The sequence below is a fragment of the Falco biarmicus genome, chromosome 2, assembly GCF_023638135.1.
Source record: "Falco biarmicus isolate bFalBia1 chromosome 2, bFalBia1.pri, whole genome shotgun sequence".
Lineage (NCBI taxonomy): Eukaryota > Metazoa > Chordata > Aves > Falconiformes > Falconidae > Falco > Falco biarmicus.
Genome location: NC_079289.1, coordinates 11,908,070 through 11,931,978, shown reverse-complemented (window position 1 = coordinate 11,931,978; position 23,909 = coordinate 11,908,070). Strand labels below are relative to the sequence as shown.

Sequence of the window (23,909 nt, the reverse complement as noted above, 5' to 3'; positions counted from 1 at the left end):
GGCACCTGCCGCACGCAGGGGTGGGCCGTGTTCGCGCCCATGCGGCGGCTCAGGCATTGTACAGTGCGGATGCTTAAGGGGGTTCCTGTGCCAGCGAACGAAGGAAAGCACGGGCCATAAACCGGGATGCATCACAGAGCCGCCATAACACACCCAGCCTGGAGGACCCACGCCCACCCTGCCGCGCGCAGGTCTTGTCTTTCCGCCTGGTATCTATGGTTCGCTCCGGCGAGGCGCGGCCCGTCGGGCAGGGCGCATGCGCCGCGCCGTTACCGGCCGGCTCCACAGTGGCGGAAGGGCGAGCGGAGAGCCGGCGGGGAGATGGACGGCGTCGGCAAGGAGGAGCTGGGTGAGGCGTGCCGTGCGGCCCGGCGGCGGGAGCAGCCGAGGGGCAGCGGCGTAGCGGCTCGCCGCGGGGTAGAGAGGAGGCGGGGTGGGCGTGAAGAGCGGCCGGCCAACTCCCCCCCCCCCTCCCCTCGGAGCGGAATGGTCCGGCCCACGGGGGGATGCGCTGCAGCCCTCAGCGCATCGAGGCGGGAGGGATAAACCATCCCGCCTGGGGGAGGGGTGGGCCCACTCGTAACGGCCCTCCGCGTCAGGCGGCGGCGGCCGGGGCCTCCGGAGCGCACGGCGCCGGGGCGGGTGATGAGGGCCTGGCGCCTCGAAGCCGGCCCGGTCGCACCTGGGGCCAGGCGGCGCGGAGGGACCGCGGGGCCTTTCCTCCTGCCGCGGCCTCCTCGGGGAGGGGGACCCGGCCGGGGTCTGCGGGCAGCGGGGGCGGGGGGTGGGCAGGTCCAGCCCCGCCTGGCAGACCCCGCCGCGCCGGGCGGCCGGGCCGGCCCCTGAGGGCCTCAGCCGCACCTGGCGGGCTCTCGGGTTCAGTGGGAACTCAGAGGCCTGCATAGAACTTTGTGGAAATACTTTCTCTTCGCACGTTTGGTGATGCTTTTATCTACGGTGGAAAGCAGAGGCGGGTTTTTTCTGTTGCTTCTTCGTGGTTTGTCGTCCACCCCGCCCCAGCGTGTGTGTGGATGCATTAGCAGTGTTTATTGCAGATTAGTCTTCGGACCTTTAAATCTGACTGTGGGAGGGCATATACACGTTCACCTCTTAATTCGTCTGTCTGTAGATGGATGACTCGTAGCAGGTGTCGTCATAAAGCATAGCTTATTCTGGGCTGGACTGGGCAGGCTGAAAATCTTATCTCAAAGCAGTGTTCCACTGTAATCTGAAGAATTTGGCCTGTCCAGTGGTAATGATGGCAAGCAGGAGTCGTGCTTCCGATTTTATTGTCCCAGGGCAGATCCATCTTGCAATGGGAGATTGCCACCTCCTGAGCAAAAGTGGTAGAAATAAAAATTATCTTTTTTTTTTTTTTCCCTAAGGTTCTCAGAACCCTTAGAACCAGAATTTTTTATGGGAGTAACCGTTTAAAAATACAGATCAGCCAGCACCTGGTAAGATTTCAACAGAGCCAAACCGTGTAAAAAAAATCTGAGTACTTAATAAAACTTAAGTCTTACCTATGTGTTGTCACTTGAAAGTATGTTAATCCTGTAGGAATGTGTGGCTTGGTCTAGACAGGATAGTGGATTATTTAAGACTAACATCTTTCCAAACAAATGATCTGTTGTGGGCTGGGGTAAAAGTGCTTCTCTGAAAGTGTGTAATAAACTATGGAGACCTGTGTACGCTTTGGTTTAATAACTCAAGTGTCTTGGTTTATTAACCTTCTGGATTTGACAGTTATGATGCAAAAGCAAACAGTTCTTCCTGCTTCCTGAGTGGCATGATTCACTTTTGTTTAGAAAGTTGTTCTCAAGATTAATAAATTCCACCATAAAGCAGAATAAATCTACTTTATTAAGTTACAGTCTGTAATGGAGAGGAAATAAATGACATGAAGTTATATTTTCCCATGAAAAAAGCAGAATGATTCAAATAACTGCACCAAGCGTAGGTTTGAAGCTCTTGAAAAACAACAAAAGCTAATGCAAACTTTTACTATTCTGGAAAATGTATTTAATAGACATTTTTAAACCAGATGAGTTTTGCTTTTTAATTTTCATTCTGAAAAATATATTTAGTAGCAAAAAAAGGAGTGTTTTTTGTTTGTTCTTGTGTCTCTTGTATTCAGTAGGAATTGTGGTAGTAGAAAATAAAAAGGGAGCTCACTTGTGTATGGTTGAATGGGATTATCTGTTACATCCCCCTTGAACTTGAAAAATGTACAGAAGTTTATAAATCTGGACCTGTATGCTCCTAGCACTATTATACATAGTCATATTGTGTTGATTGTATTTTCTTTGGTGGTTGTGGAGGCATGTGACTGAGTAACGTGGCAGATCCTGCCAAATTCACATGTGATTCGTGGATGATGGTGTACTTTCCAGTTTGATGCCTTCTGGAGACATGCTGGGAAGGTTTATTTGTAGGCTGAAGTTTGGGGAGTGGAGAAACAGGTATTTCTTTCTGTGGTTGAGGGAGTAACAGTGTTCTGGGGTGAACTGCTTACTGAACCAGTTGTAAATTCTGAAAATAATTAGTGGCAGTGTTTTCTTTGTAACTAAATTTTTCCTGAGAGTCCTGGTTCAGAACACTGAATTGAAAAGTGTTAAGATGATAAAACTGACTATCTGTAAATTGAATGCCATTTCTGGGAATACCAAGCTTTTCATGTTGTCACAGTTGTGGTTGCCGCCCGATACTGATGTGTTCTCTGTGTTATGCTGTAGTGATGTCTCCTTGACTGTGTCTGCTGTTCAGAGACTCAATCACTAATCTTGTCCCTTAAGAGCAGCCACAGGCTTGGTTAGGTGACAGAAGCTCTGGGTATGCCCTCTAGATCATGAATATAGCATTCTATAGCCTGTGAGAAAATACTAGCATAAAACCACATTTTAGGCTAATGTAAAGGTTATGTGGTTCTGATTTTTTTCTTTTATACAGCAGGCAAAACAGCTGCTTATTAAATTGAGTCTATACCCCTGTTGCAGAGACACTGTGTCACACTTTTAAAATAAAAAAATTTCACAGGACTGCAAATCTTGTGCTGCGTTTCTGCACAATAACATGCTAACGCAGCCAGAAGCTGACTGAGCAGTGAAGTATCTACAAGACCCCCTTTGCCTACTGCTTTTTGTCAGGTGTTTAATATACATGTGAGGTGGTGGTCCAACAAGACCTGTATGTTCCTTTTCCCATAAATGAGTAAAAACAGCTGGTGTAAACAACTATAAGCTATATCTTGTCCTCCAAATCTTTTCATGCTTATATGTCAAATCCAGTTCTCTCTGTTTGGTGCTACTGACTTCAAAACCCTCAAGGAAAAAAAAAAACGTATCATATTGCAAAATTTGATTTGGAAAAGGGGTTTTAGATAGGAGGTTGGGGGGTGACCTTTTCTGAAGGAACAATGGAAGATGGTATTTGGCTTTGTTTTTAATATCTCCTTAGCCTTTAACTTGCTATGCAGCCCTAGCAAACTGCTTCACCCTTTTGTCGCTGTTTCTCCCATAAAATGAAAATGATGGAGATTAGTTTTATCCCTTGTGGTGTTAAGAGGTTCAGTTAATTTCGGAAGTGTTAATTGCTCGAGCAGTATAGAAAAATTAACTAAAGTTCTCAGTGAAAATTCATTTCTTTGCAGAGCTTTTGAACCTAAAGATTACTTGAATATGCTATAAAAGCTTTAGAATTAAGGACATTTACTAACAGCTCAAAGGTTTCTTTGGCATTATGTCCATAAATGTTGGCAAGATGCTGGGTATTTCTAAGAGATAGAAAATGACACTTGAAGATACAAAAAGAGTGGAAATAGTGGTGATAACAATTGAAACGCTACAGATTTAATCTCATTATGTAACTAGTGATTGACTAGTGATTGGAATTGGTCAGGTGTTTTTGAGGATACAATGTTGACATTTATGCGTGCTTATAGTGTGAGGCGTAATGAATGTCTCTCTCCAGTAGGTTAAGGAATCAGTTTAACATTGCCGTGGTAATTCTGGGAAAAGCTGAAATGCATTTCGTGTTGCCTTGCTTGATAGTAGTAGTACTTGCGGAGCTTTTTGGCATCCTGCTTACGTGGGTGTCCACAGAAGAAAGTGGAAACAATGACAGATATTTAAAGAACTGTTAAAGACAATCGTAAGACAACATTTGGTCGGAAAAGATTTTTGTGGTACGAGGAGAAAAGGAATTCGTAGTAGCTGAGGGAAAGACGGTGCTGAAAATTGGCTGGTACTTTGGCTAAGTACAAACAAAAGGGTGTGTAGAAGTGAATTTCCAAAGTCTTAGTTGTGCTGAATAAAGATGAAGCAGAATTTTCAGTGAGTACTGTGACTGAGGACTGGAGTGGATCATTAATAGCGTATGGTGTTTGGACACGGTCTGGACAGCTTGGTGGAGCATGGACCTAAGGTAGGCTGAGGTGTGCTCTGCACTGTATGCTTTGTGAGACAGCAGGAAGCCAACTTCACCTCTGACGCAGGTATGGCATGCATATGCTGTTCTTGTAGCTGGAGTGTGAGATCACGTTTAAACTGCACATACTGAACCTTCCTAGGAAGGAATCAAAGTGAATGTGTGTATTCTGTGCTGATATTCTGGTAGTGATTGTGGTGTGATTTCCAGAATAGTTAATTTCAGGCTTGGTCTAAGTAGCTACTCTTCTGCTTTGTGGGGCAGGGAAAGCTCAAGCTTTCTTGCCTGGTGTGCTCTAGACCACAAGTTTGGACCCATTAAACTCAGGTGACATAAAAACATGTCACTGTGAGCATGGACTGTGCAGTGGGGATGTAGCCACAGTATTCCAACAGTGGAGATGGATTATCAAATGAAAACCCATGCTTAGAAAGGCGCATGATCCAAACCTCGTGCTGTGTCTTAGTACCATTACTGTTAATGGATCCACGTTTTAGGCCAAAGCTATACACCAGTCATGGGATAAGGGAGGAATGATGGGGAATAGAGGCAATTCAGGGGCATTTATGTGGCTAGAATAGAGACCTTACAGCATTGCTGAGTATTTGATGTAATACAGTATTTCAGGGGAACCTGTAGTAAGCGTAGTTATCGCAATATGAGTTGGTGCTGATTGCTATTACCTGTGTTTTAAAACTCTTTTATGGAATTTATTTTCACATGAGCTATTATGTTAGAATAGGACCAGCAAACTGCCAGCCTGGGTGTACAGATAGGAAGTGGATATTCTGAGATCGAATTTAAGCTATTTCTAAGAACATGGGTGAACAGTCAATCTAATCTACTCCTGTTGCCCAGGACTGGTACGCTAAAGGATGGTTGAAGACGTTAAAAGGTACTGTTATCATGGTTATGTACTGGTCCCACAAGACAAAAAATGTACATAATTTGATGTAGATTTGAAAGGGTTATATTGTTCTGTGGAGTTTTACAGGCGTAGAGTTCCACTGGGTGCTTGGTCTAAAATAACGTTCTTTCACTCTGTATTCAATTTCTTCAGAAGTAGTCTTGGATTTCTACTGTTTTTTCTGCTGACCTGCAAATATATTTTAGAGGCAAGAGATTTAGTCTGTAGCGGTACACAGAACTTCTCAAGACTTACTATGACCTATATACATAAATTACATAAAACATTAATTTGTGTTGTATGGGGTAAGATATTACAATAGTAATGTTTTTCTTTATTGCTGTCTACATTAAATTAAAATTTGTTGCTTTGAATCTTGTTTTTTTATTAAAATAATTTCTTTTTTTCCAGGCATATACTCAGACAAATAATTGTCTACATCATAACAGTTAAAATAAATGCCTCTCATCTGGTAGAAAAGGCCAGTCATAGAACATAATTAACTAAGCCTCCTACTGTGCTCCAGTTGTGTGCAATTTTGGTGCTGTTGTGATCAGCTACCACCTCAGGGAAAAGCGGATGGCAGTGATCTTGGAGCTTTGGAAGGCCTGGTTGTATTTTTGAGATATATTAAATTAACTTTTTTTTCTTTTGAGGATTATCGGTTTGATCAGCATTTTAGAAGTACAGCAGTGTGGTAAACTAATAGCAGTAAAATCAGTTACACAATGCAAATACTTTGCAGTGAAGGTTGGCAAAGATTGTATCTGTAAAAATAAACATATTCAAATGTTTATTTTAATTGAATTCAGCTTTAAAAAGTTTTTTAGTGGCACTTTCTTTCTCTGTGGCCAAGTAGACCCATTTTCAATGTTTAAGTAAGGTGAAGTCCTCCCTACTCTCTGGAACAGCTGGTACTATATTCTTCACATAAGGAAATTCCCTCTAAAAACATTGTTTTGACACTTAATTGGCTTGACATGTGAATGTTGTCTGGCTTCTTCCACTTAGCTGTGTTTGAAAGAAGCATAGTTTAAAAAATCCCAAGATCCTGCTATCCTAGTAACCCTTACTGACATTCAAGTCTCCGTTCATATCAACCTGTAGACCAATGATGATGGACAGGTTAGCATGATGTGTAATGAAAGCAGAATGTAGGTAACTGTAGTGTGTTGTAGAAGGTCGTAATGGGTGCAGAAAATGTTCAGTTCTTGCATATAGTGACTACAGAATAGCAGCTACTCCTTCCAAATAGGAGGTTCCATCGTATTGGGACTCAAGTTTTCTATGAAATGTGTTGCCTTGTACATTGAGCCACTTTGTAAACAAAACTTTAATGTGGTCTTCAGAGTGAATAGTTTTTATGATACATTGCCTTTCTGTCCTTATCAGTGGTAGCTCATGGCTTTCAGCTGGGAAGGCAATTGAGTATGAAACTGAGATGTTCTATTGCGTAAGTGACACTAATAAAATAGCAGAATAGTGTGGGGAAACATAACTAAAAAAATATGTAGCTTATACCTCCCTAGGACTTGGAAATAAATATTCAAACCACCGTGATAAATGTATTTGCACACCATTTTTTCCCTGGAAGGATGGTCAGGTACTTAGCTTAAGCCACTTGGATAAAAAAGTGGGGATATATTAAAATCCCTGTTGCCTTCCTTTCTGGTTAAGATGATGGTGTAGTGTGGAACACCTTGTGGTGAAGAAGGAGCACAACTATGCTTGAAGTGGTCTGAAGTTGGAATAAGAAAATACGCTGAGTGCACCTGCTGACAGTTGTTTTTCTCAGTTGTGAGGTTGTGTGCTGTGCTGTAGTTCAGAGAGCTCCACTCCGATTTTTGGCAGTTTTATGGCTTTTCCTGAATCTCGTCAATGAATCGTGAGATGGCAGACTGGCTGGACAAAAGTTCAAGTACAAGAACCAAAAGGCGTAAGGAGAAGTTACAAAGAAGATTTTAATAGACATTTGTACTTTATGCAGAAAAAATGAATAGTTACGAGACTGAGAAGGAATGTAATGTCATGGAGGTAAATGCACAAGGGTGAAAATAATCGAACCATAAGTATTTTATGTGTGATTTCGAATTGGAGATAATTTAGTGGATCTAGCAGAGAGTGAAAAGATGAAAAAGAGGAACCTGTTGTAAAAGGTTGTGTGTGCTTGAAGATCATTTATATGGGAAATCATTTAAGTGAAAGCTCAAGAAACAGCATGAGGACAAAATATTCCATCACAAAAATCCAAGCCCAGTAAAGGTTAGCGTATGCAACTCATGCATCGCAATAGTTTTTCTTATGGAGGGTTACTTTTACTCACTGTGTTCCAGCAGTATATGATTGGAAATGCAAAGTCTCTCCTCCTGTGAATTTTAAAAAAGGACTATTACGATACTGTTGTTAGCTTAGGAAGTGGCATAAAATTGCACCATATGTGGATTTCCTCTGTTCAGATTTCATGAGATAGTACCCACCTGGAGTACTGCATCCAGCGCTGGGGTCCCCAACACAAGTCCAGAGGTGGGCCCTGAAAATGGCCAGAGGCTGGAGCACCTCTCCTATAAAGCCAGGCTGAGCGAGTTGGGGTTGTGCAGCCTGGAGAAGAGAAGGCTCCAGGGAGGTCTCATTGTGGCCTTTCAGTACTTCAAGGGGGCTTCTAAGAAGGATGGAGAGAGACTTTTTGCCAGGGCCTGTAGTGAGAGGAGAAGTGGGAATGACTTTAAACTGAAAGAAGGTAGATTTAGATCAGATATTAGGAAGAAATTCTTCACTGTGAGGGTGGTGAGACACTGGCCCAGGCTGCCCAGAGCAGCTGTGGGTGCCCCATCCCTGGCAGGGCTCAAGGCCAGGCTGGACGGGGCTGGGAGCGACCTGGGCTGGTGGAAGGTCCCTGCCTGTGGCAGGGGGCTTGGAACTAGATGATCTTTAAAGGCCATAAACCTTTTAAGGTTTATATTGACTACAGGTATGGACCGAAAGAAAACTTTGCGTAGGACCCCTTCTGGTGGCAAAGCTGGTTATCTTTCTTTTGGGTCAGTATAGTGGGTCACGTGGTTGGGTGCAATGTTAGGAGTAAATTGTGTGGTGAAAATTCTGTGTGAAATATACTTCCTAAAAGCTGCATCATGCTCATGTAGGTATCTCCTTAAAACTCAAATTTACTATTACCAGTAGCAAGCAGAGTAGTAGTCTACTACCCAAGTGTCCTGCTGTTTCTCCAGGAGGTGTCCCTGTAAAGCACAGTGGTTACTGGTATTTCAGATGGCAAAGGATTTTTTTCCCCCACAAGAATTAATGTCTTGGAAGTGGTGAAATATTCAAGACAGTGTGTATGGTATGAAGGCTGGAGAGGCAGGAACAGGCTCATCGGTTGGAGGAGAGGCTGGCTTTTTGGAGTGGATTGCTGGTGTAAATCTTTTAGTGTGAGCTTTCTTCCTGCCTCTTTGAGAATGCTTATGCTTTCACTAATGCCGTTGTCTCAGTCCTGAACGAAGATCGGGATGTAAGTCAAATGAGGAAGAAATGAAGAAAAGGGGTGATGGTCAGACATTCAGTCTCATAGGTGAAGAGGCTGGCTTCTCTCTGAGTGATGGTTCAGTCTGGAAAGACAGCATCTCCTCCATTTCTTGGGTTATCTGTCATCCTGGTTATCATGGTCTTCCATGACAAGTAACAGTGAATTTAAGGAAAATGGGACAGTATGCATTGTCTGACCTGCATGTATCTTCATTCTGTTCCATTAATTCTTACATCCAGAAATGCTTTGCTTTTTGTCATAATCAGTCAGCTGTTGTGTGGGACAAATGAGCTTATGGCTCAAGATCAGAGGTAAAGCTAACCAGGGCAATGGAATGGTGAGTGTCTGCTACAGACCACCAAGTCAGGAGGAAGAGGTGGATGAAACAACTGGAAGAAGCCTTCTGTGCACAGGTCCTGGTTGTCATGGGGGACTTTTACCACCTAATTCCTCCCAGGGATGCCATATGTTAGGGCCTAAGGAATTGAGGATTTTTTTGGAGTGCTTGTAGGATGATTTCTTTCATGCAAGTGCTCAATGAGCCAGCTAGGGAAAATGTGTTCCTGGTTCTGCTGCTCACGAGTATGGAAGATGGTGGATGGCAGCCTTGCTGCGGTGACAATGGGTGATGAAACTGAAGATCCTGAAAGTAAGGAAGACAAGTTCCAGATTAAAGTACACTCCATGAGGACGAACTTATGCATGTTCAGGTCATCTTGGTCAAGAGTGTAGTAAGAGTATAGTAAATGTTTTCCACTCTACTGTTACAAAATAAATAGAACAAAAATAAGAACTAGATTTTGTGTATCTCTAATTTACACAGAGAAGAAAACTTTTTTTTAATGATGTAACGTAGAATTTACATAGATGCTATGCATTAGTTTCTAAATAGCTACTAGTTTATTTTCCTGCCAGAGTAGAACCCAGAAAAAATCAGTGTGTTTTGCCAGTCTGATTGTGCTGTTCTTTGGTGACGAAGTTCTTTGACAGTGTCTGATGGAATACCAATAACTAGGAAAAATAGACTTGTATGTGAACTTCTTTGAAAGTTCTCTGAATATCTCTAAAATTTCTCTGTTGAAGGTTTTGATACTGAAATCTTGTTCTGTGGTGCTTTAAATTTTTGTTTGTTGGTTTGAAGATGTGAATGAAACCTACCAGTTATTGTAAGTATGTGTATTTTGCTTTGGGCTTCTTTGGTACGGTGTTTCACATGTGTGTTTGGAGTTTGCTGAAGCAATCAGGACTGGTATTTACATAGATTACAGAATAAACAAAACCCATAAAACCACTCAAAAGCAATCTTACTTAAGGACAGCTTGCTTTGAAGCAGTCCTTCAGTAAGCTACAAAACTACTTCACAGGAAAAGTTAGAAATGACAAATGTTTAAAAAAAACCCCAACTTAAAAAAAACTTAACACGGTGAACTGAGGAGGATTAGATTGCAAACTCTTCAGGGCAGAGGCTGTTTTCTTATGTTTCCATAGTTGCTTAGCAGTTCTAGACATGACAAGTTAAGTAATTATGAGAGCTTGGATAGCGATAACAATAACCCCTACATGTCTAGATGGCTTTTGATGTGGGCAGAAGAATTTAGGAGGGAAAGAATAGCTTGTTTTAGAAAAATTCCTATTCAGAAATGAGGGAAATGCTTGAGTATGTCTAATCCATTCCTAGAGGACTACCTTTGCAATCAGAAGAAGGGTTGGGAAGCTGGATGGAAAGTAAAATGGGATTTCTATAAAATTCAAGAGTCTTGAGTGTGATGTGGTTGCCTGGTAAACAGTGTGGAAGTATGTGTATACCTAACGAGTCGGTAGCAGGCTGGAATGGAGGAAGAGAAATTCACTTTTCTCTCTTGACGTCTGTTGTGGATGGTCACCAGTGCTGTTTGTCCTAAGAGTTGTGTCAATCCCATCACGCTGCTAAATAGGAACCTTATTGCTGCATGTTGTCATTATTGTTTAGCATTACAAACAGCATCCTACAAAACTGGAAAAGTAATTTAACGATGGTTTATTTCCTATGTTGTTGAATCTCATGTGATCACAGACTTTGCACACTTGTAGCTTGGCTTGTTCCTAGTGACACCACTTCAGATCGTTAGACTCAATATTTTGAAAAAATGAAAATGAGCCTTATCACTTGCCCACTGGGTAAAACTTCCAGCATCGGCACTTGGCTTCCTCTGCCCCCTCTGAGGACAGACTTTTTTACTCCAGTACTAGGGTATGCAGGTCTTGGTGAGCGTGGAATGATCTCAGCAGTGGCTCAGAGCTGGGAGAGGGGGGTTGTAGCATCCTCGAGAACTAGTCAGCACAGTGCTGTGGGTGTAGCGGGAGGGAACTTCTTTGCTGACCCTACTTTTGATCAATTCATGGACTATATGCCATGCAGTGACAGATGACTCAGTCTTGACTTGTATAATTAGAATATCACTGAGTATGAACGTGCTTTACAGTGTACTTTATGACTGAGTCTCTGACCTCTGTTTTTGCTCTCCGCTGGGCATTCTTGCTTCTGACAAGTGCTTTCATTACTGGCTTTCAACTTCATTGACAGCAAATTCAGATGACCCTTTGCTGTTTTCAGGAGAGTTTGAGCTATATGCTTTTAATTTCAGTAACCTGGATAAGCTGCCTTCTGCTTTATAGTATGTATTACACTTGTTCTGCAGTTCTTCTGTGGAAACTCCTCTTGCTTGGGATTGTCTACAGTGCCCTGCTGATGGGTCAGACAGCTTCAGGGTTTCATAAGAACCTTAACGAGTTGTTGAATGGCTGTTGTGGGTTGACTCTGGCTGGTGGCCAGGTGCCCCCCCCAAAGCTGTTCTGTCCCCTCGGCTGGGTGGGGAGGGGGATACAAGGAAAGCTCTTGGGTGAAGATAAGGACAGAGTGATTGCTCACCAGTTACTGTCATGGGTAAAAGAGACACGACTTGGGGGAGATAAATTAACTTATTGCCAATTAAACAGAGTAAGATAATGAGAAATAACCCCAAATCTAAAAAGCGCCTTCCCCCCACCCCTCCCTTCTTCCCAGGCTCAGCTTCACTGCCGGCACCTCTGCTCCCACCGCTGCGCTGAGGAACGGGGCTGGGGTCGGCTGAAATCTGCCCGGCCCTGCCCCGGGGGGCTGCGGGGCTGCTGCTCGCCCCTCCCGGCCCCCCTCGCTGCCGCCGCTGTTCCCCCCCGCGGGGGTTTTTCCCCTTCTCAGCCCCTTCTCCCCGCGGCGCTGCCCCCGCGGCTGCGGGGCTCGGCCTCGGCCAGCGGCGGGCCCGGCCTGGAGCCGGGGGGCAGCGGCTCTGCCGGCCGGGGGGAGCTGCCCGCGGCACCGACGCCCGGGCACGCAGCCCCGGTACACTGGCTGGTTTTTCCGTCTTCGGTATTTCCTGTCTGGTTCTGTGTGTGTATCTTTCCACAGGAAGTACAAATTTTGATCAGATTGACCATAATAACTCCCCCAAATAAAACCCGTATTTGGCAGGTTCATATCTATGGACTTTAAAGATGTCAGTTGACCGTACCTTCTGTTAAATGTATTTCCTGTTTCCCTGGCGTTACAGATTTCACAGCTATTCAGTTAGCATCTCTATTTTCCTTACAAAATATATAAGATTAGTCCGGTTAAGTTATTTAATGGTCATTCAAACTATAAAATATTTTTGCTTGCTGAACTGTGAAGCATGCTTTAATGCACCCAATATCTTTTGTGGTATTCTTCAGTGTTTTCAGAGTTCCCTAAATAATGCCTTAATTCCGTAAGGTGTGCTCTTGCTTGCTTAGAAATACTCAGTAATACTTTATTTTTTTTTAAATAGAAAATGTTAGATTTGTAGGGATTTCTTTTTTTGGTGAAATTGATGACAGTTGACACTTACCAGTATATTTTTTGAATGGATACTGTGGTAGGCAAGTGAAAGGTGAATAATCTTTTTTCTCTTGGCAGAATTTGTTTTGCTTAACTGTAATAATTTTAAAAATGGTTATAATTTGACCAACATTAAACTGGCATAAGCTGTTCGTTTTGCCTGAAAGGCACTTTTATTCACTGCTGGCTGCTTGCTGTTGCTTGGCGCTGTTATTTAGCAGGGCAGTGGAATTGCATTTGTTGGCTGTGGTGGCAGTTCATGCTACTTTAAAACGTTCATGAAATTGCAGCTTTCAAAGCATGCAGCCTAATTTCTTTATGTTGGTTCTCCCACTGTCCCCACTGACTGGGGACATCTTCTGTGGTACCTGTCTTACCTGTCCATTTTGGGATGGATGACTCTGGGGAGTGCCCTTGCTCAGCCCTGATTAGAGTAGACTAAATGCTTAGTTTTGCAGTAGCTAATGGTGAGTAAGATGAATCTCATCTTTTTGGAACAATGGATGACTTTTCTGTTGTGCTTTGTTGTATTAACTTGCAAAATGATCTAAACCATCAACATTTTGATGATAAAGAGTTGTTTTTCTTAATGAAAAAGTGTAGTGTTTTCCCATAATAATAATAATGATATGGATAATGAGATGGTGTGCCACTTCATTTATAGAGAGACTTTCCTGTGGGAACTTGTGCTGTGTGTTATCTATCTGCCTGAGTCAGATTTATAGTTAGGAGCACATGTAAACCTTATGGCATGGGAAGTTTTCATCGTGTTTCTACTTCATAAACTTCTAAAGTATGTTTCTAATGGTAATGTGGTGCTAACTCTGTTGTACAGACATGGAAGTAATGAAGCCTTTAATTGATGAACAAAATTCAGATGGCATCTCAGATGAAGAGCATGAAAACAATTTCCTGCCAGTTGAGAAGCATTACCAGCTTGTTAATGAAGAAGGCATTACGTATGTATTACTCTTAAGTATTAGCTTGTTAAAATTTGTTGCCTCTGACTTGTTTCTCATGAGTAGAACTCTTAGGGGGTTTTCTTGCACCTGCAGTACAATTTTGTGGTTATACATCAGGACTTCACATGGTTCTGGCAAAAAACAGCCCACATTGCGTAGGTTGTCTGTTCTTTGGAAGCTAACAATGTACTGGTCATAAAATATTCCAGGGTGCTCATTTGTGAAGTGATTGGGTCACTGTTCAAAATAGGTTCTGATTTCTTTATGAAAAAATAAAATCAACTTCACATGCCTTTGGAAGTGATCTGTTAAAGTTTAGTTAGAAGAACTTGCAAAGGTTTGGGTTTGGTTTTTTTTTTTGGTGTTTTTGTTTTTTTTGATAAAGCTCTGGCTGTCAGACCTGTGTTTTCTGGTAATTGTTTTGAATGTTACTGTTTCTAAAATAGCATTGATGAAATTTGGTGATTTTGACTCTGAGGCAAGAGGACAAGAAAATTGCACAGAAAATAACCTTTCACAAGCTGGAGGAAGGAACTGAAGATATAACTTGGATGTAGTATTTGAATGAGCTTGCATGTAAAGATAAGAACATCATTTGAATGTGCTGGACATTCTTTAAAGTAGCTGGACCACTTCAAAGTAGTTGAAGCTCACAATTTATCCCTTTTATCAGGAAATGACAGAGGGTGTGGCTTTTTTTGCCCTTTTTTTTTTTTTTTTGATTGCTGCCCCCCCCCCCCCCCCCCCCCAATGTGACTCTTTTCTTTTTTTTATCCTCAGGTTTATACAAACACTTACACACCTCCTCAAGGGAAACATTGGAACTGGGCTTCTTGGTCTTCCTCTTGCACTAAAAAATGCTGGCATTGTGGTAAGAATTCAGTTATTTTTCACAGATTAGAAAAATTATCTAGAAAGATCTACAGATATGTGCCTGGCCTGAAAAAATAGTGTCTTGATACTTTTTTTGTTTGTCACTACCAACTTCAACAGTCATGTTCCCTTCTTTCCTCTTTAGTTAGTACTGAAGATGGAGATTTTTTTTTTTTTTTTGTTACTACTTCAGCCTGAAGACTTTTTAGCATGTGTTATATTTTTCCTTAGCCAAAGTGTTTTAGTCTGGCAAACCCAAACACTTTGTCAGAAAAAAAAGATTTTTATTCACTCTGACTCCTATGATGTCTCATGGGAATTGTTATTATGGGGTTGTCTTATCTTTGCCCAGACTTCTCTAGAGCCAGGCTGTTTGTCCTAGGATGCAGCATCAGCTTGCTAAATCAATCTTGTGTTTCTGCAGAAACAGGGTGTAGCACAGCTTGTTTATACCAGGCAGCAAACAATGCATTTCCTAAGGCAAGGTAAATTTAATCAGGTGAATTTTTCACCTTACAAAAGCAAGTACCTTCTGTGAAAACTTTTGGTCAGAGCTCTACCCTGAAACAAATTATTTAATTTGAAAATTATCTAGAACTTCTGTAGTAGAAGTTATCAGTGCTGTGTTTTGGGTTTGGTTTTTTTTTTTTTTAATATACTGCAGATCAAGTCTTATTAATGTAAGGGAAAGAAACTTTCATTGTTGTTGCCACTTTAAAATGGTTCAAACCACTGTTTTGAATTGTGCAGTATGTGCAGTCTTCTCTCTTGACAATTTTTTTTGACAATATCTTAAGCTGTTAGAGGAGTGAAGTTGTTTATGCTGATTTGGTATATATGGCTTGATCGCCCTGGAGTAACCTTCTGTCAAGTAGTGAACTAAAAGTAGGGAACGCCATAAAACTCAGCAGCAAATCCTCTGAGGGGAAAGGAATCCAGATGTGTAAATTTTAAAATTATTAATTTATTTGTTGCAGTGTGAAATTTTTGCATGTACAGATTTTCCCTCAGGATATTTTCATGAAAAATTCTGTTTATCTCCTGTGTCCTTTTTCTTTTTCTTTTATTTTTTCTCTATACCAGATTGGACCAATCAGCCTTGTGTTCATAGGAGTTGTATCTGTTCATTGTATGCACATCTTGGTACGTTGCAGCCACTGTCTATGTCAGAGGTAAATGTGGAGCTATTCATTCTGTTGCTGAGTTTGAGTATTATTTTTTTGTTTTTCTATTTTGATTTTTGGCTTAATGAATGTCTTGATGCTGTAGCAGTTTCTTCTCTTCAGTTCAGAACCTTGTACTTGAAAGAAACAACACTCAAATTCTTATTGTGCAACTATAAATGATAGCTATGCTTTGTGCAATACTGTTTTAATACATTGAAAAATTATTTGTTCTCTGCTTATACACAAAATGAAGTTGTTTTAACTTGTGTTGCCCAGTATCCTGGTCCTTGTCTCTGCTGACAGCTAACCAAGTCTTTCTCATTGCAGTTTTAATTGCTTAGCTTCAGTCTGTTAGTCCGTCTTTATCTTAATAGCTTTCTTCATTGCTTTTGAATTCTCATTGTTTTGAAAAGTGTCCAATTTATAAATACCCAGGTTTTGAATTCTTTATAAGAGTAAAAGATAAACTGAGAAATGCTGTGAATACTTTCATGATTATATGTGAGCTCGGTCTCTTTGGATTGTGACAACTTGATTCTTCAAAATTGTAGTGCTGAAGGAATGTGTTAAAGTGATGGCAGTGAGCAGATGAACACTAGATACTCCTCCAAGTGAGATGTACAATACCAGGGGGAAGCAGTTACTCAGTTTGACTGATAGAGTATTTTGATTAACAGTGACTTTTATTGAACACTTTTATCTTACTGTCAGGTGGTAAAGAGAAGCAGTGGGAATGTCTTGTATTTAAAAAGTGCAATGAAGTTTTTGAACTGAGTAGAAACACAAAACAGTTCATGTCCCTGTAGCTGGAAAAACTGTCTATCAGTTTAATGTGATATTGTACTGTGAAGGCATCCTGTCATTCCTGAAGTCTTTGCTTTTTCCTTTGTAGTCTTGAATGGCCTTTTAAGATGTATATAAAATTAACATCACTGAAACAATTTGATTGACTGCTTGTCCAGGAAGATCTGTTGAATCCTGTTGAAGTTCTTTGTGACTTGTAGATTTGAGATTACTTAAGATATTATAAGAACCTGATCTTGGATTAGAAACTTGTGACCAAGAAACTTGTTTTGTAAGAAACTGATTTAGTACTGTTGAACTAGGGGGAAGCCACATCGTGGTTGACATGCTTGCAGAGTGCTGAATAGCCCTTCCTGGGGAAAGAAGCCCAAACCATACCTCTAAAATTCAGCAGCTGCACAATGGTGCCAGAGATGATTACTTACTATAATCCTGGGAGGCCACCAGCGTTTTCAATGCGGGGATCTAGGCTCTCATAGTTTCTGGTAACTCCGTTCTTTCTTCACTCTTCAATTTCAGGATGAAAAAATCCTCGCTGGGGTATAGCGATACAGTTAGTTACGCCATGGAGGTGGGGCCCGTGACTGCTCTTCAGAAACGAGCTTCTTGGGGACGGTAAATTTGCATTAGAATTTAATTTAATAAATTTGTTATTAAAAAATAATGGCTACACCTGGAATGGTTAGGAGATTTCCTTTTCACTAAGATGCTACCTACATGATGAATGTGTTCTCCATGCCTGAAATACTCTGATGCAGTGTTATTTGTTCTTTCCTGCAGCCAGCTAGTAGCAGTGACATGGGAGGATTTGCGGAATGTCTCTCTCTGTTAGGCATTTCAATTTTCAGGTCTACGAGAGCTGTGAAGGAAAGAATTCTGTTTAGTAATGTGGGAAGAGATGTGGTAAAACCAGAAATGCGTTTTGTATTGCTTAATGTAGTGCAGTAATTTAAGTTTTCATTCTGTTTTGCCATAAGCACATTTCTCTGCATCACAGTTCACTCTTTAAATAGATTGACGCTGCAGATGTTAATTACTTCAATATGTTTATTCTGAGAGGAGGCAAAGAAAGTATTTGATTCCTGTTTAAATATAGCATACAAATAATGGAGAAGTATTTACTATACTTCACAATAAGGATATGTGGACATTAATAACTTGTTGTCTCTCTTAAAGTCTTAATTCCTTTTTTAAAAAAGGCCACTATTTTTTCTTTGCATTTGTTGCTGTATAGCTGTTTATGGAGTTTATTGTATGACTGCACAGTAGTGAAACTCAGAAACTGAGACGTGTTGTTCAATGTTAAAGTGGTTGTTTTCCACACTTGAGGAAGAATATTTTTTGGTCCTGTTATTTTCAAAGATGCAGCATCTTGCTTGCATCATGTGTTTTGGCAATTACTTTGTTTGAAATAAGGAAAAGGTGAGCTAGTCTTTTGAGATCTTTTGTGATGACTTCATAGGAACGGAGTAGGGCTCAGTTAGAGGGAAAAGTAGTTTGTAATGAAATAAAACGATAATTCTGTAATGCACCAAAGTGTTACAAGCCACAAGTGGTAATTTGATTTCCAGAGACACTGTGCTGCAGCAGATCCGTTCTCTGAAGCAGATCTCTGCTGTATGCCTGACTCTAGCAAAGAGTTTCGTTACACAACAGTGGCCTGAAGATACTCTCTGTAAGATTTTTCAAAAACAATCTGAACCATAGGTTAGAGTGTTTTTTCAGTGAGATACACATTCAGAAGCTGTATCTGGATACACTGATATAGGCTCACTTAACAAACATTTTCACATCTTACTATCTTGAATTGCTAAAACTCACATAACTTTGACTATGAGAGACATTTGATCTCTGGTCCTGGTGGAAAACTGCTGTCTTGGGGGCTGACGGATGCCAGCAGATTTTATATGTGCATTGAATATGTATGTCAGTTGTTTATATTTGTACCACATTGTTAAGTCTTTGAATTTAATTTTATGCCACTTTAAAATATGTGAGTACATCTTTTTTTTTTTTTTGAGGATCTTTGATGCCTACTTAATGTTACCTTAAAAAATGAACACATAAACCCCACCCTGTTTTGCCATAAGAGGAACCTGCATTGCAGCACTTGTAAGACTAACGTGGCATTTAAGTCTAGCATACTGTGACAAGGAGCAATAATTGCATATTAGGTAGAAATGGGTTAATTGTTTTGATCCTAAGTATAATGTATATTTGTGTTTTATTCCTCAGGTATGTTGTTGACTTTTTCCTGGTGATAACACAGCTGGGACTTTGTATTGTTTATGTTGTGTTCTTGGCAGAAAATGTGAAACAAGTGAGTAATGTTACTGTATGGAAACAGTTATGGGTTTAGATTAATTATTCCTCATTTTTTATTTCCTATCCTGATAAAGTCCACTAGAACTACTTGTAAAATATGAAGTTGACAGGTGTACAGAATGGGTTCTACCACAGTTTCCGTAAAAGAGCTTTTGGTAAAAAGGAGTAGTGTGCAAGGTGAAGTCAATTCAGATCTTGTGCAAGTATTTGTGGCTTCATTGCACTCTGATTTCTGTGTTGAATTAAACAATTGATTGTGGAAATGATAGAAAATAAGGCTGAAACTGGACTAGGAGACAGTTGTCCCTGATTGTTTGTGGTGTGTGGCTTTTTTTGTTTTTGGTTTTTTTTTTTTTTTTTTTGCCAGGCCTTGTGCTGGCTTCCTTTCCCCCTCCCCCTGACCTCCTAGGCATATTTTATCCTTTTCATGTCACTGAAATATTTCTTTAGTTCTGTTTGTCCCTTCCATTTTCTAGAATGGTCTTATCTGCCACATAATCCATTGTATCTAAACCAGTCCTCATTTTTTTTTCTTAAAAATGCCTGACATTGACATTTCTGCAGCCTCCTAGTAGCTAGTTCCAATGCTTTCTTATCCGTCAGACAGCTCTTTTTTTGTAGAAGCTTAAAATTTATCAGCATTTTAAGTCCTTTATTTCATGTTCTAGCTAAAGTAATTTATTCTTTTCTATTTGTGGATGCCTTTTATATTTTGAATATTGTTATCATGTCTCCCCTTTATTAGATCGAGGGGGGACATGACAGAACCTAATAATTCATCTTGCTTTTCTGTGGATGCTCTGTAGTTGGTCACATTTCTCTCTTTTATTTTTTTTTTTCCAAGTTTTATCCCTGAAGTTGGTTATGCTACTGTAGTTGAAGTTTTACTTGTGACCAATAGAGCTGAAAGGTTATTTCACAGGTCTTACAGATCATATTTCAGACATGACACTTCAGTATAATGGTCATTTTGCAGGACCATGTCATTGCTAATCCGTGATTGATTTGTGATCCACTTTGGTCTCTTGATCCTTTAGAGCTGCATTCTAGGCAATTCTGCTGGTTCTTTCTTTCTGTACGGATGGTTTCTGCTTGTTTATAGAATCCTTTATTTTTTTCTTACTGGATTAATTTTTAACAGTTCTCAAGGTTGACTTTTAATCCTTTTCTTCAATATTCTTTCACTTTCCATCTGGAATAGATGTTTAAACCCTGCTTACTACATCATCTGTGTTATTAATGAAAATATTAAATAGCATGGCTTGTGTAGCATTTCATGTGCTTTACTGTAACTACCATTATGCATATAATATGTAGTGTTGAACATATGGAAACACATTTCTGTATGTTGTAGATTTTTTAAATAGACTGGGTATTAATTATTAGAAAAATACTGTGCAAGTTTAAGGATGTCTAAAAAGCAAATATTTCATCATGCCATATTTGTGAAAAAGTCAATTAAAAATTTCAAATGGATCCCCACACCCACAAATGCCTATGCACCTCCCACGCAACTCCCAAACATTTCAATGAAACCCAGCTACTCCTTTTCTCCCCTACAACCACTGGTCGCTGACAAAAGCAACCAAAACCATGCCTGTCACTTTCATGACAGCTGCTCCTGCTTTAGTTCATGCTTTTTGTCTCTCATCCTCCAGTTCTTCTAGCTCTTCTTTTTCTCAGTGGTGGAGATTTTTCTGTTGATGGGTTCCTGATGTCTGTTGGTCCTTCCTCTTTGCGTGCTCAGCAACTGCAGTCAGCAGCTTGTGTGTCTGAGCAGGTGGTCCAAGGGAGGTCAGTCAGCACACGTTGGGTGCTCAAACAGGAGCCACAGGCACTTTGAACTTGGGGTGTGCTCTCCTCCATGGGCTTGTTAAGATGCCAGGACTCTACCAAAGTCCTCTGCTGTGTTTTCTGATCATAAGCTTATGTTTAGTCACTTCCATAAAACTAATGGGGAAGAATCTGGGTCTGTGTCTGTGTGCTGCTGTAATTAGTGAAGTGGGTGAGGGATAAGGTATGGCAGGTTACTGGGTATTAATCATCCCTATGGACTCTTACTCTACGCACGAGGTAGAATAAAGGTGTCTTGGCATAGCTTAATTTAATTAGGAAGAAGAGTGTCCCTTTGGGGAGTTAGTACATAGAAGATAGTACGTTTTTTTCCTCCTCTTGTAGATAAGTTCTATAGGTGAAGAACCCTGTCAAGATGAGGCAGATTTGTGTATTTGGAAGCTGGATACTCTGTAATTTGTATCTTGGGAGAGAGGGGGGGACAAAAAAAAAAAAAAAGACAACCTCAAAACTACAGTCCTACTGTCACAATCTATCTCAATACCTAAAAATCCGATTTTACATCTGATGTCCTTGTGCTGCTGAAGTGGGGATTTTTCTTGCATCGTTTGTAATGTAAATTCAAGTTAAAGACTTTCCTATCAAATAAGTGTCTAATCTGCCAGTTGTTATATATGTGTTTGGACTTTAAGCAAAAGATGAGACTGAACACTTACTGACTTTGGCTTTTGTAGAGATTGGGAGGAAAAAAACCCAACCCCAAACCAAGAAACCAACTAAAACCTTTTCAGGAAAGCCGTTTCTGCTATCTTGAAGAGAAGTTGAAAGATCTTACAGGAAAGCAACGACTGAAAAAGCAGTAGCTCCAGAGACCCGTGACATGTACCCTATGGATAAATTAGTCATCAGCAATTCGGAAGTTCCACTTCCAAGTGCGTTTGGTTTAGCTTGCCCTGTGCCCTCTCTTCTGGCGGGGGAGGGGGGGGGGGGGGGAGAGAAGTCTGTGGTTTCTTCCTGGCAGCTTTCTGTTGCAGAAATGTGTCCCTAGAGGGCACCAAAGCACACAGGTCGGTGCTGCTTGAACTTGTTTTGGGGTGGTGGAAGGATGGGGAAGGTGACCAGGGGGAACAGGGGGGTGCGTGGGGAGCTAAGATCAAAGAAGAACATACTACAAATGTTACTAATACCACTACTAGATCAATACCTCTGCGTTATGCTCCCTACTCTTCTGATCATGTTTGCATGTTGGTGTGTGCAAATTAAGCCCGCTGGAACTAACGGGAACTTCCACTGGGATCTTTGCTTTGATATTAGTTAAAACTAGCATCAACCCAAATTTCGCAGTCTCCTCCTTCACTTTATTTACCGTTTCAGAAAACTAAGATGTGACAGAGCATTTTAAAATGGTTCTGGCACATGAATGGAATATTCATCAGTCCAGATTACTTGGAGGTGAATATTTAGCTAGACACACAGTGGTACATGAAGTAAATATGTGGACTCACATCTTTCGAGTTCTGTGAAATGTTTTGATGCAGTATAACTTCTGGTGTTAAATCTTTTCTCATTAGTGTCTGTGGGATTAAAACAATGTTGCCTGCATTACTTTCAGATGAAGCTTTTCCTAAGGAATATTTTCCTGAGGCACCAAAGAAGCTTAAGTTGGTGGAGAGTTCTGGTTAACTCTGACAGGATGCAGTAAGGGGCTTATGGGTGATGTTGTCCAGAGTCTGAGAAGGATGATGAAACTGGAACAAAGAGCTTGGGGGTTGGCTGCAGCAATACTGGGGCAGGAACACACTGGCATAGGAAAAAGAATCTGTGCTCGAAGGAGCATGGTTCTTTTTTGTGCCATAGTTACTTTGCTTTGCCTGATTAAGCAACAGAAGACCTTAAGTAGAGCCTTGGCATTTATCAGCTTGCTCATGAATATTTGAGTTCTCTGGAGAAGTGTTCTTTTCTCATTGTTTGCTGATACAGCATGAACATGTTTTCATTTTTTGACTTTCCGGGAGCACTTTATTAGATCTTTAGCACTTAGAAGATGACCCATCAGTGGGATGCTCCATACTAGAATTTAGATTTTTTTTCCCCAGTTTTTATAAAAAAGTAAAAAAACCTCCCAAAACTTAGGTTTTGATCCTGCTAGATGTTGAGAAGTCCATAGACTCTATAACAGGAAGAGCAGGTTTTGGGGTACAGGCAAGGAAACAGGGGTCTTGGTTGAAGAGACTAAGGAAACATTTCTTGCTTCTGAGATCGTTCTTCTAAGTATCATGTTCATCAGTTGAACTGAATTTTCTGCTGTCACTAGCTGTGCATTAGTTGTTTCCTGAGTTGCCTGACATAAGGAATCTGGTAACCAGGTTTGCACAAGTGTTTGATCTTCCTGGATACATCTGAAGTTGGTAGATGCTGTGCTTGGGCTATGAGACATTAGGTGAAGCACTCCTGGAAAGAAAACAGACATTACACCATAATGTAAGGTAATGTTTGAATAACTGAGGTAACTTCTGATTAAGTCACCTTGTGACTGGGCACATCATTAGCCTTTGTAGTCGCTATGTCTAGGGACCTCAGTGGTTCTGTACTTCCTTTCTAAAACCACAATGATACTTCCACATGTGTTTTATGGAATTATTTGTGGAACTCCCAGGTGCAGTCATGATAAGCACAGAACAAAATGCAGATAATGTGTGTTCAGGTTGGAAGTTGAACAATGTTCACTGAGTTCTGTGACATACATAAAAGAATATGTATGTAAGCCTTTTTCAGTAACAGATCCATTGGATGGATAAGTGAAAAGATTCTTCTAAGTTGGCTGATATTCCATTGATATTTCAGATTATGTTGCTTTGTTCTGGAAGAAGACAGATAATAATGTCTGCTGTTCGTGGCCCAGCATGACTGCCATGTGCAGTAATGCACTAGCAACAGGAGACTGAAAGTATTTGTTGTCTGGAATAGGAATCTGAGACTATATTAATTCTAACATCGAGGAGACTAGGTTAGACAGATAGTGAGTCATAGTCCACCCTAACATAATCAGCAGTAAACTTGCACTGAGCTAAACGGCATTTGAGAAAGAGTCTAAAAAAAACCCAACCCCGCAACAAAATGTACTCCTGCTGCTTTGTATTTTGTTACTTGTTAGAAGAATTTTAAGTGTTATCTGATGAATTTTTTTTAAAAAATCTAGTAAAACACTTTCAAAGTGACCGTAATGTTAGCCTGCACTTGAACAATTCAGTATGATCTCATC

At 40.8% G+C, this 23,909-nt stretch overlaps 1 protein-coding gene across 7 annotated transcripts in view; it reads left to right on the top strand.

Annotated features, from left to right (window-relative positions):
- The first annotated feature begins 207 nt into the window (after window positions 1-207).
- The window catches only part of SLC36A4 (solute carrier family 36 member 4), a 112,719-nt gene continuing 89,017 nt past the window's right edge, over window positions 208-23,909 (top strand). For 6 of the 7 annotated variants that reach the window (XR_008820134.1, XR_008820133.1, XM_056328065.1 and 3 more), the window contains exons 1-6: window positions 208-349; window positions 13,559-13,682; window positions 14,466-14,556; window positions 15,642-15,730; window positions 17,048-17,143; window positions 18,764-18,848. Coding sequence is in view for 5 of the 7 variants with exons in the window: in XM_056328065.1 (XP_056184040.1) it covers window positions 322-349; window positions 13,559-13,682; window positions 14,466-14,556; window positions 15,642-15,730; window positions 17,048-17,143; window positions 18,764-18,848 (513 nt within the window). In the remaining 2 variants the exon portion in view is untranslated. Of the gene's footprint in view, window positions 350-1,037; window positions 1,458-13,558; window positions 13,683-14,465; window positions 14,557-15,641; window positions 15,731-17,047; window positions 17,144-18,763; window positions 18,849-23,909 lie in introns of those variants that run through there. The other variant, XM_056328066.1, reaches the window with a different exon arrangement.